This window comes from Saccopteryx leptura, chromosome 1 (assembly GCF_036850995.1).
Source record: "Saccopteryx leptura isolate mSacLep1 chromosome 1, mSacLep1_pri_phased_curated, whole genome shotgun sequence".
NCBI lineage: Eukaryota > Metazoa > Chordata > Mammalia > Chiroptera > Emballonuridae > Saccopteryx > Saccopteryx leptura.
In genome coordinates, this window is record NC_089503.1 from 18046875 (window position 1) to 18062060 (window position 15186).

Consider the following 15186-nt stretch of genomic DNA (forward strand, 5'->3'; position numbering starts at 1 on the left):
TCCCTCTCTCCCCATCCCTTTTCCCTCTCTTCCTGCAGCCATGGCTCAATTGGAGCAAGTTAGCCCCGGGTGCTGAGGATGGCTCAATGGCCTTTGCCTCAGGCACTTAAAAATGGCTCCAGTTGCAACGGAGCAAGGGCCCCAGATGTACAGAGCATCGACCTGTAGTGGGTTTGCCAGTGGATCCCAGTCAGGGTGCTTGCGGGAGTCTCTCTGCCTCTCCTCCTTTCACTAAAAATAAATAAATAAATAAATAAATAACGACGGACAGACTTTGTCCTAAGTTGTTCAAAGATTCTCCAGTCTCAGTTACCTTCATATCTGTACTGTTTGTTGTTTTGCTTTAGGCAGGAAGACGGACAATATTCAGGTAAGAAAGTTAGATTCGCCCAAAGCCTCCCCCCAGATCAGCAAGGGAATTAGGTTTCCTGACTTGGCAATCCAGAGCTCTCTTCCTGTAGCTGGTTCTTTGTTTTTCATTCAAAAACCCCTTTGGCCCTGGCCGGTTGGCTCAGTGATAGAGCGTCAGCCTGGCGTGCAGGAGTCCCGGGTTTGATTCCCAGTCAGGGCACACAGGAGAAGTGCCCATCTGCTTCTCCACCCCTCCCCCTCTCCTTCCTCTCTGTCTCTCTCTCTTCCCCTCCCGCAGCCAAGGCTCCATTGGAGCAAGGTTGGCCCGGGCGCTGAGGATGGCTCTGTGGCCTCTGCCTCAGGTGCTGGAATGGCTCTGGTTGCAGCAGAGCTATGCCCCGGATGGGCAGAGCATTGCCCCCTGGTGGGCATGGGTGGATCCCGGTCGGGCGCATGCGGGAGTCTGTCTGACTGCCTTCCCATTTCCAACTTCAGAAAAATACCAAAAAAAAACCCCCCAAAAAACCCCTTTAAAATTCTGATGAAAGCAGTACAATCTCTTCTACAGAAAAACATACCAAAGAGCACTCATATAACGTATCACTCCTAAAACCTCCAATAAAGAATACAGCTCTTGTGCGCTATGTCAACCCAATAAATTAAAAAATAAAAATAATTTTTTAAAAATCATGCTATAAATAAAAAGCAACAAAAAAGAAAAGACTATAGCTGTAGGTGGTGTTGATAAGCACATCAGGTGAATGATGCAGAAAGGTTGGTCTCTGGTCTAGAGCAGGGGTCCCCAAACTACGGCCCGCAGGCTGCATGCGGCCCCCTGAGGCATTTATCCGGCCCCCACTGCACTTCTGGAAGGGGCACCTCTTTCATTGGTGGTCAGTGAGAGGAGCACATTGACCATCTCATTAGCCAAAAGCAGACCCATAGTTCCCACTGAAATACTGGTCAGTTGATTTAAATTTACTTGTTCTTTATTTTAAATATTGTATTTGTTCCCATTTTGTTTTTTTACTTTAAGATATGTGCAGTGTGCATAGGGATTTGTTCATAGTTTTTTTTATAGTCCGGCCTTCCAATGGTCTGAGGGACAGTGAACTGACCCCCTGTGTAAAAAGGTTGGGGGCCCCTGGTCTAGAGTGAGAACAAACATAAATAGAAAAGTAGGAGCTCAGGGTCATTGTCTCTTTAGTAGGCAGCTGCCTAAGGCTCGCTGCCTGTCCCCACGTGACACTGCTCCCAGCACACCCGCTCCCAAGGGCACAGGACCCAACGGGAGCTGGGCCGGGATTGTAGCCCTTCCTCCAAACAGGTGCTTGTCTGCCTTTGTTGCAGACTCAAGCAGCTGCACCTCATTTGGTGCTCTCAAGTCCACTCTTGATTTCTTCCCCACTGTCTTAGCCTCAGCACTCTCCAAGCACAAAGAGAAGTAACGAGCTCCTTGGGCATCAGTACTAAAAAACCCCACTGACAACAGAAAAAGGCATAAGGAAACACTCCATCTCTCCAAGGAAAGAAATTCGTAGGACAGGTGAGGAGACGAACAGCTGGCCCTTCAGCCCTATACAAAGCCGTCAGGGAGGCCGACAGCTGAGTCACCCCACCCTCCCAGGCAGTGAGGTGCTCCTTTCTTGCTTGCTTTGCTCCCCCACCCGCCACCCCTCCCAGGCTGCTGCTGTGCCTCTGGCTGACCGCCAGCCCAGCCAACACCCCCACCAGTAACCACAGTGGGTGTGAAGTACCAGATTGATGTGAGGGGGTGCTTGCTCACTTCCGGCTTTATAGATCAACCCTACAAATGGGAGGAAGGTGTTGCTGGGAAGACCACTTCTCAGAGTCAGCTCAGAAGACAGAATTCACAGGAAAAAAGGAGGCTGGGACTAGGAGGCCTCTGGCCCCTTGGCTGAGTGTGGGACTCCTGACAAGGTCCCAGCTCTGTCGTCTAGGAGGCATCTATCACTGTAAACAGTGATTACAATCAAGCATCATTGACCAAGGAGGGGAAAGGCACAGAGACTGCATCTTTCGGGCTGTCCCACAAGAGTCAGGTGCTGACTCTCCCACAGCAGAGAGCAGGGATAAATGCCAGTCTTCTTAAAACAGCCCTTTTTTCCAGAGACAGCCATGTAACAGATAGATAAAAGAAGAATGTCCTCAAAGGGAATATTCCCTGAAAGTTGGGAAGTTCAAAGCCAGGGTTCTTTGTGAGAGCCTTGTCACCACTGAAGAGGCCACGCTGGCTCTTAGCTGTGTTCAGGGAGCCCTGAAGGTCCCACCGTGGGGGCATCATTGAGCCAAGCCCACAAGCACAGCTTACAGACACTGCCAAAAGAAGCCAGGTGTTAAGTGGAAGTCCATCTGAAAAGACTGACCTGATTGGCCTTCCCATTTTTCTTCATCCATTGTGTGTTTACCTACCAGGGAGAGTCTAGGGCAAACAGTGACTCATTCATCCTCATTAAGACTCAAGGAGGGGCCCTGGCCAGTTGTCTCAGTGGTAGAGTGTCAGCCTGGTGTGTGAATGTCCCAGGTTTGATTCCTGGTCAGGGCACACAGGAGAAGCAACCATCTGCTTCTCTACCTCTCTCCCTTCTCTTTCTCTCTCTCTCTCTTTCTCTCTTCCTCTCCCACAGCCATGGCTCTATTGGTTGGAGTGCATCGGCTCCAGGCACTGAGGATGGCTTTGTGGAGCCTCTGCCACAGGCACTAAAAATAGCTCAGTTGTGAGCATGGCCCCAGATGATGGTTGCCAGATGGATCCTAGTCAGGGTGCATATGGGAGTCTCTCTATCTTCCTTCTTCTCACTTGGAAAAGAAGGGGTAAAAAAGACCCAAGGAGAAAGGAGATGGTTGGCATCCTTCTTCAGCTCATAGTTGGAAATCAGTGATATTAGGTACTGAAGGCTAAGAGTTTCTATACCCAGAGAGGTGTCTTCAACTCTGTTTCTTGGTACCTGGAATTTCAACCAAATTTTCAAATCCGTGAGCTTGTCGTAGTTGAGCTGCTCTGACCACAGAAGGTAGCACATGTCAGAGTTGAATTAGACCTGTTGGTGGAGAGCAGAAAGAATTGGGGTGGTGGAGGACAGTGGAGCAGTACATCAGATAACAGTGTTCATCACCCCTGTTGTATTTTAAATGTCCGTAGTCAACAGCTCCGAGCTGATGACGCATGCTGACAGGTGGAAAGTGTTTAAGGGCACCCTTTGACCGTCAGCGTCACACTGACAGTGCCAGGTCAGAGAGTGGACCTTCAGTGGCCTCTTTCTAAGATAGGAAGGAAGGTTCTTGGTCACACAGTACGTGGTTTGGCGTAAACATTGTTGTCAGTAACCAGCCCTGGCTAGCAAGAATTACAGAGGAAGGATTTGGCATTGACCCACATGGTATTGCCACCTGTCAATAAATTTTGACAAGTTTATAAATCAGAGGCTCCCTGGCAGCTGGCACAGTGGCTTTGTTTTTGGAGGGCTCTGCTGTTGACTTCTGGCCATTTGCCTCTTCCCTAATGCAAGGTGTGGTTCTCTCCCCTCCACTTTCCAGTGCCCTGTTGTTCTCAGCCCCCACAAAAACAGCTAAGTGTTGGGAGAAGGAAGAGATACTACATTTTAAAGGGTGGTTTGTAGATTGCCTCAAATTGACAGCTCCACAGGCCTCTGAGAGTTGTCGAGAGGATTAGTATAGAGCACCTTTGACTGTGGCTATGGCTCTTTCTCCAAAGACCCTAGTGTGCTCTCAGAGGACCCTTGTCCCCAGGATGTAGCCACCCTCTGAAGACAGGCTTAGGGGCTCAGTGCCTAGGCCTGTTTCTTTTTACTGCAATAATGGAGCCTCCTGCCACACAGTCCCTCATCATCTATGCCATCACCCTTCACAAGCCCACTTCCCGGCTAATCCTCAGAGCCCACTGGCTTTGACTTGCTTCCTCTTCATTGGAAAAATTCTGTCATTAAAGGAAGGTATGCTGGACCCATAGGTTGAAAAGCTGGCTTTCGTTGGAGATTGTCATACTCAAGCTGCCATAATGGAATACCATAGATTTGGTGCCTTAATCAACAGGAGTTTCCTCTCTCAGTTCTGGAGGCTGGAAGTCTGAGATTAGGTGTCAGTATGGTTTGAATCTAGTGAGGACTCTTCCTGACTTGCAGATGGCCATTTCTCACTGTGTTTTCACATGGTGATAAGGCCACAGTCCCATTGGATTAGTGTCTCACTCTTATGACTTCATTTAACCTTAATTACCTCTTGAAGACGGAATCTCCAGACCTAGTCACATTGGGGGATGGGGCTTCAACACACAGTTCAGGCCACAGCAGAGCCCTTCAGGCACATGGGCATGTCCTGTCCCATTTCAGAGCAGAGCTGACTGTTTTGAGTATATTTTAGGGTCTCTGTACAGATGCCAGAGTTCTAATCAAAGGGCTCAAAGATACTTCTTTTCCAAACTCTGTCCCCCTGCCTTCACCACCAGTATCAGCACCTCGCCCTCAACCACGGGGACTGGTGTAGGTAACACCTTCCAGGGCGGAACCTCTGGAAGCAAAGCAGTCTTGTGTTTGGGATTCACCACTGAGCCAGATTGCTACCTGAGAAGGTAAATCAATACAGGAAGAGGAGAGGCCACCGCTTCCCTCTGGCAGCTGAGCCCCAGTGAGACTGGAAGAAACTAGTTGATAGGACAGTGCAGGGGCGTGGGGAACCAGGAGGAGGTGGAAAGCCAGGAGAACTTGACAGATAGGGTAGCAGTCCAGACCATCACCTCGAGGTTCTCTCCTTCCTTCCCTGTTAAGAAGTTGTAAGCATGCTGAGGGTCTCCTCAGCTCTAGGAGCACCTGCCCCAACTGCTTGTCCAGCCTACTCTGGCAAAGGAAGCCCTAGTCTAGAGTAGAAGGAGATGGGACTCAGACAGCTCAGTGGCAGCTCTTTTCTGCATAGACTTTTGAGTTCCAGGCAAGTGGACAATGTCAGGCGCCCTGTGTTCCTTCGCGCGTGCTCCATGGCTGTCCGGAGCCTGCACTCTGTTTGTAGAACCTGTTTCTGAGCACTGAGTGTGCCATTAGGCACCCTGACTTCTCAGGGCCTTTCTAGCCTCTCAGTTACTATCTTAGCTCCTTTCTCTATATTTGAAGAACACTCAGAACCCAGCGTCTGCATCTGATGTGTCTATTTTTCAGCTAGTTCTCAGCCCCAAGGAGGAGCCATTAGGCTTTGTCTGAGGAAAGGCAGAGGCACCATCCACCTCTGCAGCCGTTTGTCTGACATGTTCCCGAGCTCCGGCACTGAGCATCCTGAGTGTCGCGGTCTTGGTCTCAGCCCTGCCCCAGGAGTGAGGAAGGAGGACCTCCTGGCCACAGTCTACAAAGCCTTGGGATTGTCGAGTTCTGGCCATTCTCCCTCTAATGCCTCCCACCTTTCCTCCATTCTTCCCAACTGGTTTTCAGGGCTTCAAACTCTGGTATTGAGTACTACTGGGACCAGCTGAATGAGACTGTCTTCACCGTCCACTCCAGCAGTAGGAGCAGTGAAAGGCCTGGGTGAGTTTGTGATGGAGGCGGGCACGCCGGCTGGAGGCCTGTCCCCTCCTCCTGCATCTGATGGGCCCTGGAGCAGCGTCCTTAGACTGTATCCAGGGCTCCCTGGGGCCGTCCTCGCGGGAACAGCTCCTCTTGGAGCTGGTTCATGCATTGAGCCTTTGCACATAATTTCATTCAAGAAAATCGTGTCCATAGCTAAGATAGAATAAAAAACTGCTCTCAGAGTCTTGATTTAGAACAAGCTAGGACACCCTCTGGTCCTCTCCCATCCTGGCCACACTGGGGTGAGGGGAGAAGCCAGGGCACTGGAGAGGGATCCTGTCCTAGGGAGTCTGCTCATATCCCAGGGAGAATCTCTGGGTGGTCTCCCGGTGACTAGGGCCTCTGGGACCATGCTGCCCGGAGCTGCAGTCCAAGGGCCATGCAGAGAGTAGGGGCCCAGTACTGATCCTCGTGTCACTTAACTCGTTAATAAAGACGAACATTTTGAGAAAACAAAGGTAATCACTGTTTCCTAGAGGGCCCAGTAGAAGGACTAGTCCCCAGAAAGAACTAGAAATATGAGTGACTGGTGACCCTTTCGGAAGTCTTGGTCTCCTGCTGCTGCCTGCTCTAGCTGTCCCAGGGGTCAGTGCCTGGGACATGGCTGAGGAGAGGCAGCGCTGGCTCTGTCCTGGGCCTTACTCACGGCAGCTTTCCGGAGGGCTCGACGGGTCCCAGGGCAGCTTCACCAGTCCCTGCGCCTTTCCTCCAAAGTGGGGATCCAGTGGGAATTCCAGAAAAGCCAGAGAGAGAAAGGTCCCTCTCCTCCTCACTGCTTGTCCCATCTCAGTGGCTTCCTGTATCCAAATAAGAGTCTTTTAAGTTCAGCCGTGTCTGCCTCACCAGAAATCCCCCTTTGTTTAAGGCAGTGGCCGAACCAGCTGGGTTTGCTCCATTGGGTGCTTCTGCAGCATCCGTTCATTGCCCGGGGCGTGGGCTGAGCGAGAAAGAGAATGGACACAGAGGAGTTGACTGCGTGGGGAGGTAGCTGTGGGAGCGCGGGGCACTGTCCCAAGCCTTGCCTGACCTTAGTTGACCTTTCTTCCCCTAGAACCAGCAGAGCCACGTGGAGGACAGACAGAGACATGGGTCTGATGAATGCAATTGGGCTACAGCCCCGGAACCCCACCACCTCGGTGACATCTCAGGGCACCCAGACTCTGGCCCTTCAGCTGCAGAATGCCGAGACGCAGACGGAGAGGGAGCTACAGGAGCCAGGGACAGCAGCTTCGGGTCCTGGGGAAGGTGAGAGCCACGTCAGGCTAGAGGGGAAACGTGGCTGGCATGTTCCCAGTGGGCAGTTGGGAGCGTCATCGCCCCTCCTGAAGGCCCCCTACCCCTGTGCACGGACAGGTGGTGCTGAGAGGGTGCCGGTCCCCAGTCAGAGAGAGGACCCCGCCTGTCTGGTGGTGCCCTCCTGGCGGCATTAGCAGCCTCCTCAGACAGGAGCATCACTTCTCTGATCTGTCACCGATCCCAGCAAGCTGAGCTGCTCTTACCGCGTTCCCTCCAAGTGTCCTCTCCTCTAAAACCAGGAGGGCGGAAGCGTTCCTCCCGAGAGAGCACAGAACGTAGCCGGTGGAAAAAGCTACGACAAACTTCGTGCTGCCGGCCCTCATTCCAGACCTGTTTCCCAGGCCTCGGGCTTCCCGGGCCACCCACAGGGGAGCTTGTCTTCTCCCTGCAAGTGTGGCCAATGCGGGACCGCCACAGGTGAGGCCCTCCTGCTCCTGCTGCACCTGTGTGTTGTTGCCCTTTTGGCTGCAGACTCAGCATATCGTCAGCCCCTCCCTCTCACCTCTTTCAGGTGTGGCTCCCCCAGTCTCCCTGGCTTCAGGCCCTGGCTCACGCTTCTAAGAACCAATTAGCACTTCCCAGCGGTAGAGCTGGAGCCACTTGGGAGTCTGTTAGCAGCTGTGTTACACAGCCTGTTCTCACTCAGTCACTCTCCTCACCCCCTACCCCAGCCCCCTTGCTGGTCCCAGCTCCAAACTAGCCGGCCTTCAAACAGACACGCGTTTTCCAGGTCTGTTAGCCGTTTGCTGAGGAGACCACATGAGAAGGCGTGCGTCTCAGGCGAGTAACCGACCTGCCTGTCAGCCCAGGGAGCAGCTTTCCACACTGTCCCCCCACAGGGCTCTGTCTCTCCTACTGTCATGACCTGAAAACTTTAAAAATTAACTCCCTTTCGGTCTGTGGCTCAGGTCACCTCCTACATCTCAGGCCTGTGACTTTTTTTTAAATTGATTTTAAAGAAACAGAGGAAGAGGGGGAGAGGGAGAAAGAGATCGGACCTCCAACCGTGGTGTTTCGGGTGATGCTCCAACTGACCGAACTAACCAGCCAGGGAGGGCCTCCAGGCCCATGACTCTTCCGGGGGTGGAAACCTCCTTGGTGTGGACACCACCCCCTTGGTGTGGACACGAGCTTCGGGCCTCAGCGAGGAGAGCTGAGGGCTCCTTAGACCATCCACATGCTAGGATGGCCCCTCAGGGTTGAGCTGGCCCCTAGACAGCTTAGGCGGCCCCTCAGGGTTGAGCTTACCCTCTGTTTACTGACTGTCAACCCTGTATCAGCTGCTTGAGCTATAAAGACAAAAAGGGGAAAAAGACAAGTAGGCCTTGGTCCTTCACCAATGAACTTGAAGTCTAGAGAGGGAGGCAGTTAATGACTTCTTTTGACAAGGACCTCAGAAACTCAAAGGAGGGGCCATGCGTGGCTTTGGGGCTCAGGGAAGACTACTGGAAGAGGTGGCTCTGAGCTGAGCCTTCAAGCGTGAGGAGGAATTAGTTGAGCAGAGTGGGATTGGAGTGGGAGGAGGCATTCCTGGTAGAGGGGACAGCACCTGCAAGGTCACCAAGTTCAAAAACACCACACTCAAGCCTGACCAGGCAGTAGAGCAGTGGATAGAGCGTCGACCTGGGATGCTGAGGACCGAGGTTGCAGGCTTGAGTGAAGGATCATAGACATGACCCCATGGTCTCTGGCTCACCTGGAGCGCCCCTATCAAGGTACATATGAGAAGCACTCAATGAACAATTGAAGTGCCACAACTATAAGTTGATGCTTCTCCCTCCTTTCCTGTCTCTCACTCGCTCAAAAAAAGAAAAAAACCACACTGTACACAGAGGACCGCTGGCAGGTTCCTGTTTGTGGCATGTCTAGCACATGTTGAGAACAGAGCCTGCTTCAGTAGCTAGAAGACAGGGTTGGGGCATGGGGGTATCACCTGCACAGCGCACACCAGGGGCCCAAACTTACTCATGTGGAAACAGCTCTGCAGTCATGACTGTTCGCAGCCTGCCCCTCTCTCAGCACCATTCCCATCAGCTAGCACCAGACAGCTCCCAGGCTCCCAGTACTGCTGCTTTTCTTTCTTTTTTTTTTTTTTTTTTTTTTTTTTGTATTTTTTTGTTTGTTTTTTTGTATTTTTCTGAAGCTGGAAACGGGGAGAGACAGTCAGACAGACTCCCGCATGCGCCCGACAGAGATCCACCCGGCACGCCCACCAGGGGGCGATGCTCTGCCCCTCCGGGGCGTCGCTCTGTTGCGACCAGAGTCACTCTAGCGCCTGGGGCAGAGGCCAAGGAGCCATCCCCAGCGCCCGGGCCATCTTTGCTCCAATGAAGCCTCGGCTGCAGGAGGGGAAGAGAGAGACAGAGAGGAAGGAGAGGGGGAGGGGTGGAGAAGCAGATGGGCGCTTCTCCTGTGTGCCCTGGCCGGGAATTGAACCCGGGACTTCTGCACGCCAGGCCGACGCTCTACCACTGAGCCAACCGGCCAGGGCCTGCTCCTTTTCTTGTGCTGTAAAAATTTAAGTCCATTCAGTTCTTTCTAAGAGCACTCCACAGAAGGAATTGGCAGGTGTCAGCTTTTTTGCTTTAAAGTTTCCCTACCCTGCAACTCAGAAAGGGAGGGAGCATTCCCTGGTCTCACTGTTCCCAGCACTGATCCAGTGCCTGCCTGACATACAGTAGGCACACAGGAAGCGTGTGGAAGGAAAGAATTGAGTGCAGACAGGCCTGTCCCTGAGCTTGACTGTGCCACACCAAGGCTGCACCTCTGACCACTGGGCAAAGGTTGTCTGGGCCTCTTTCTTGTCTGATACAGATGATAGTAGCAGTAGCCCAGTCCCTGGGCCAGGGAAAAGCCAGGGTGAGGTGGGAGAGGCCAGGAGGACCAGCATGCCCGCTGAGGGAGGAAGGGCAGCTTCGCCTCTGACTCTGCCTCACTTCCCTCTTCGGGGCAGTGAAGCCCCCAGAATTAAATGAGGTCACAGGGCATTAAGGGATGTTGCTGACCCACCCTGCCTCTGCATCCAGAGTATACCTGAGAACTTGCCAAGGAAAAGATCTGTCAACACTAAGTCAGTTTCCCATTTTTCAAAGACAAAAAGAAATGCTTTTGCTGCAGGGAAAGAGATAACAGAATTGACCCCTGTGGCTCCCACTGCTCCTGGTGCTAATAGCTGGATCCCTGGTCAAGATGCTGTTTCCCTCAGTCCCCAAAGGGCTTTCCTCCTGAAGAATGTGCTGGCTGCCTTAGGGGTTCCCAGCCTTGGCTTAGAGTTTCCAGAAGACAAAGCCTAGGGGTTCCCAGCCTTGGCTTAGTTTCCAGAAGACAAAGCCCGGCTTGGCTCTCTAGACCAGGGGTCGGGAACATTTTTGGCTGAGAGAGCCGTGAATGCCACATATTTTAAAATGTAATTCCATGAGAGCCATACAACGACCCGTGTACATTACACATTATCCAGTAAAAATTTGGTGTTGTCCCGGAGGACAGCTGTGATTGGCTTTACCCACAACCATGAACATGAGCGGTAGGAAATGAATGGATTGTAATACATGAGAATGTTTTATATTTTTAACATTTTTTTATTAAAGATTTGTCTGCCGGCCAGGTGCAGCCATCAAAAGAGCCTCATCTGGCTCCCGAGCCATAGGTCCCGACCCCTGCTCTAGGCTAACGCTGTCTGCACCCAGCCCTGAGGAAACATTGATGTGTATATTTTTAATTCTTTCATCCCATCTATTTTGAGCACTTATTTATGCCTGGTCTTATTTATTATGGACCATGAATTCAAAGGTATGACAGAGGGAATCAGTTTTAGAGATGAAGCTTATCTCTTCTCTCAAAAAGGAAGTCCTGTCTTGCCTGTGGTGGTGCAGTCGATGGAGCGTCCACCTGGGACACTGAGGTCACCAGTTTGAAACCCCGGGCTTGACCATGCGAGAGGCAACTATGAGTTGATGCTTCTTGCTCCTTTCCCCCGGCATTTCGCCTGCTCTCCTCTCTCTAAAATCAATAAGTATAATCTTTATTAAAATAAAAAAGGAGGCCCTGGCCGGTTGGCTCAGTGGTAGAGCGTCGGCCTGGCGTGCAGAAGTCCCGGGTTCAATTCCCAGCCAGGGCACACAGGAGAAGCGCCCATCTGCTTCTCCACCCCTCCCCTTCTCCTTCCTCTCTGTCTCTCTCTTCCCCTCCTGCAGCCGAGGCTCCACTGGAGCAAAGATGGCCTGGGCGCTGGGGATGGCTCCTTGGCCTCTGCCCCAGGCGCTAGAATGGCTCTGGTCGCAACAGAGCGACGCCCCAGAGGGGCAGAGCGTCGCCCCCTGGTGGGTGTGCCAGGTGGATCCCAGTCGGGCGCATGCGGGAGTCTGTCTGACTGTCTCTCCCCGTTTCCAGCTTCAGAAAAATACAGAAAAAATAATAATAATAATAAAAAAGGAAATCCAGAAAGGAAACAGACATACAGTGTTGCGCCCACAGCAGAGAGGAACATGTGATCAATATTCAGAAGCCACCTTAAGTCTGGTGCACCTCTAAGTAGCCTGGGAGCCCTTTTATTCATTCACACATTCATCTGATAAATACACCAAGTTCAAGGCCCTGGCCGGTTGGCTCAGCGGTAGAGCGTTGGCCTGGTGTGCGGGGGACCCGGGTTCGATTCCCGGCCAGGGCACATAGGAGAAGCGCCCATTTGCTTCTCCACCCCCTCCCTCCTTCCTCTCTGTCTCTCTCTTCCCCTCCCCAGCCAAGGCTCCATTGGAGCAAAAGATGGCCCGGGCGCTGGGGATGGCTCCTTGGCCTCTGCCCCAGGCGCTAGAGTGGCTCTAGTCGTGGCAGAGCGACGCCCCCTGGTGGGCAGAGCATCGCCCCTGGTGGGCGTGCCGGGTGGATCCCGGTCGGGCGCATGCGGGAGTCTGACTGTCTCTCCCCGTTTCCAGCTTCAGAAAAATACAAAAAAAAAAAAAAATACACCAAGTTCAAGACCACGCATTAGATACTGGACCCAAAGGTGAATAAAACTTAGTCTGAGCTGACCAGGTGGTGGCGCAGTGGATAGAGTGTCTACCTGGGACCTGCAGACCCAGGTTTGAAACCTCGAGGTTGCTGGCTTGAGCCCAAAGGTCACTGGCTTGAGCCGAACAAAGGGCTGGGCTGGAGCCCCACCCTGGTCAAGGCACGTTTGAGAAGTAATCATTGAACAACTAAAGTGCCTCAACTGATCTCTGTCCCATCCTATTAGTCTCTCTCACATGTGTGCACTTAAAAAAACAGAACAGTCTGAGGCCTTCAGGAATTTACAGCCCAGAAGGTTGATGTCACAGCCACAGATAACTCTTAGAAAGAGAGGTGTGGGCCTGACCTGTGGTGGCGCAGTGGATAAAACATTGACCTGGAAGCCTGAGGCTGCTGGTTCGAAACCCCAGTCTTGCCCGGTCAAGGCACATACAACAACAACCAGTGAACAGAGCGAAGCAACTGCTTCTCATCCCCCACCCCCTGTAAAATAAATAAGTCTTTAAAAATAAATAGGAAGGAAGAAAGGCGTGGGCCCTGCAGGGCTCAGGGACGGAGCAGCCACTTCCAGCTGGGAGACTCGTGTTGGCCCTTGTAAATATTGTACAACGGGGAGTCTGTCTGACTGTCTCTCTCCGTTTCCGGCGTCAGAAAAATACAGGGGAAAAAAAAAAAAAAAAACAAAAAAAAACTAGCCTGACCTGTGGTGGCGCAGTGGATAAAGCATCGACCTGGAAATGCTGAGGTCGCCGGTTCGAAACTCTGGGCTTGCCTGGTCAAAGCACATATGGGAGTTGATGCTTCCAGCTTCTCCCCCCTTCTCTCTCTCTGTCTTTCCCTCTCCTCTCTAAAATGAATAAATAAATAAAAAATAAAAATAAAAAGCAAGACCTGGCAGGAAATATGTCCGTGATGAGAGGTGGCTAGGACCAGAGCCGCAGGCGCAGTGGGAGAGGACAGCAGGGCGCAGCCATGTCTTGCCCCTGGAAGTGTGCTACATGGAACGAGTGCTGGTCCCCTGGCACAGGGCTCCGTACAGTGAGCTGCGGTGCCAGCAGGCCCATGTCCCAGGCTGGCTGGGAGGCCCTCAGTGCAGAGCTCTGGGAAAGCAGTGGGCGTGGCAGTGAGCACTTGCGGGCCCCTTGAGCCTCCCCAGGCAGCCCTCTGGCTCCCATAGTAAAACTGCTGGCACCGGGGGCCCTAAGTTGACCATTCCTCTGCCCCACTCACAGTTGGACGGCTTGTTCCCTGAAAGAAGTGTTCCGAGCCCTGGTTCCTTGTGCCCTGGGAGTTGACACTGAGCTGTCAGAGGGGGGAGCATGGGTGGGCAACTGTCTTGAGGGATAGGTGGGCAGTTAACCAGGAGATGTGGAAGGAAGCAAGCTGGACATGGGCAAAAGCCCAGGCAGAGTCCTGCCGCCCCTGCAGTAAGAGCCAGGAGGCTGCAGTGCAAGACAAGGGCGAGGAGGTCTCCTGGAGCCTTGGACTTCAGAGCTGTGAACTGGCTGCCTGGGAACCCAGCTGTAACAATGGGCAGAGGGAAGGGCCTGGGCACGGAGGGGCAAGGAAAATCTTGCAAAAACAGCTGTTGGTAACAACTACCCCAAAAAGAAAAAACTCACTATCAAAATCCCCAAATCTACAAAATCCCAGACTGCCAGCAAGTAGGCAGAGGACACAAATCAGCAATTCAGTTGGGCCAGCCATGGAGCCCTGGGTCTTGGCATAGTTGCCCACAGGCTCTGACTGCCTGTCTTCCCAGGGAGGACTGAGCACAGGCTGGAGGGAAGGTCCCTCAGGGCGGAGCTCTACTCCAGACCCTAGGGCCGCCATGTGCCAGGCACTTGACAAGCATTCTTTCATCCCTCTGCCCAGCACTGCAGGCTGGATGTTTTCATCCTGCTTTTACTGGTCAGGAAACTGCTTGGCTCTGGCCAGGTAGTTCAGTGGGTTAAATGTCCCAACATGCTGAGGCTATGGGTTCAATCCCCGGTCAGGGCACATGCAGGAATCAACCAATGAATGCATAAATAAATGGAACCACAAATGATGTTTCACTTCCTCTCTAAAATCAATAAGTTAACTTTTTTAAAAAAAAATCAGGAAAGCCTGACCTGTGACACAGTGGATAAAGTATCAACCTGGAATTCTGAGCTCACCAGTTCGAATCCCTAGACTTGCCTGGTTAAGGAACATCCCTCCCTCCCTCCTCCAAAAATCAATAAATAAAATCTAAGGGGAAAAAAAAAAGCCAGGAAACTGAGGAATGTGGATGTTAAGGGATCTGTCCAAGGTTACACACAACTGAGCTTTGAGCCAAAGCCTTGTCTGTTCCCACACAAGGCAATGCCCAGCCCTTTCCAGGAAAGGAATGGAACCTTTTCTGCCTCCCTGGAGTCACAGGAAGGTGCCTGTCTCCAGGGAGAGGTGAGTGTGGCTGCCATCCAGTCCCGGGAGAACAGTGTGGACACAACTGGGGAAAGTGGGAGAGAGGGCGATGGAATGCCTTCTAGGGAACGGTTAAAACCGTCTTCCCCGTGGACTTGGAGGAAGTGACGTGAACAGAACAACACTGAGGAAAGACAGCACAGCCCTGGGATGAAGCAGAGCAGACTGCTTCCTCTGACCCGTGCTCTGTGGGGCCCGTTCTTCCCAAAGGCCGGCAGCAGGCCCTCTCCCGGGGCCGCCAGGTTACCCACGGAAGCAAGCCGGCAGGCACCTTAGTTGTGCCCTAATCAGCTGCCTCCATTCAGTTAACAACTAGTCTGCCACTGGTGCCAAAGGGTTCCAGCTGAACCCCCCTGCCTTCTGGTCCAGTTCTGCATCTCAGCTGGCTGAGGAGCCTTGGCTACTTCATTGCCATCATAAGCTTCTGTTTCCCCCTCCAGTAAAACAAGTATCAGTTAGGATCATTCTAATCACTCTCAAGTGATTCTCAGAA

The 15186-nt window shown here is 52.5% G+C and overlaps 1 protein-coding gene across 18 annotated transcripts in view; it reads left to right on the forward strand.

Annotated features, from left to right (window-relative positions):
- The window catches only part of AMBRA1 (autophagy and beclin 1 regulator 1), a 229519-nt gene that overhangs the window by 212683 nt on the left and 1650 nt on the right, over window positions 1–15186 (forward strand). For all 18 annotated transcript variants that reach the window (XM_066362220.1, XM_066362229.1, XM_066362213.1 and 15 more), the window contains 2 exons: window positions 5808–5900; window positions 6994–7187. In XM_066362220.1, coding sequence (XP_066218317.1) covers window positions 5808–5900; window positions 6994–7187 — 287 coding nt within the window. The remainder of the gene's footprint in view (window positions 1–5807; window positions 5901–6993; window positions 7188–15186) is intronic.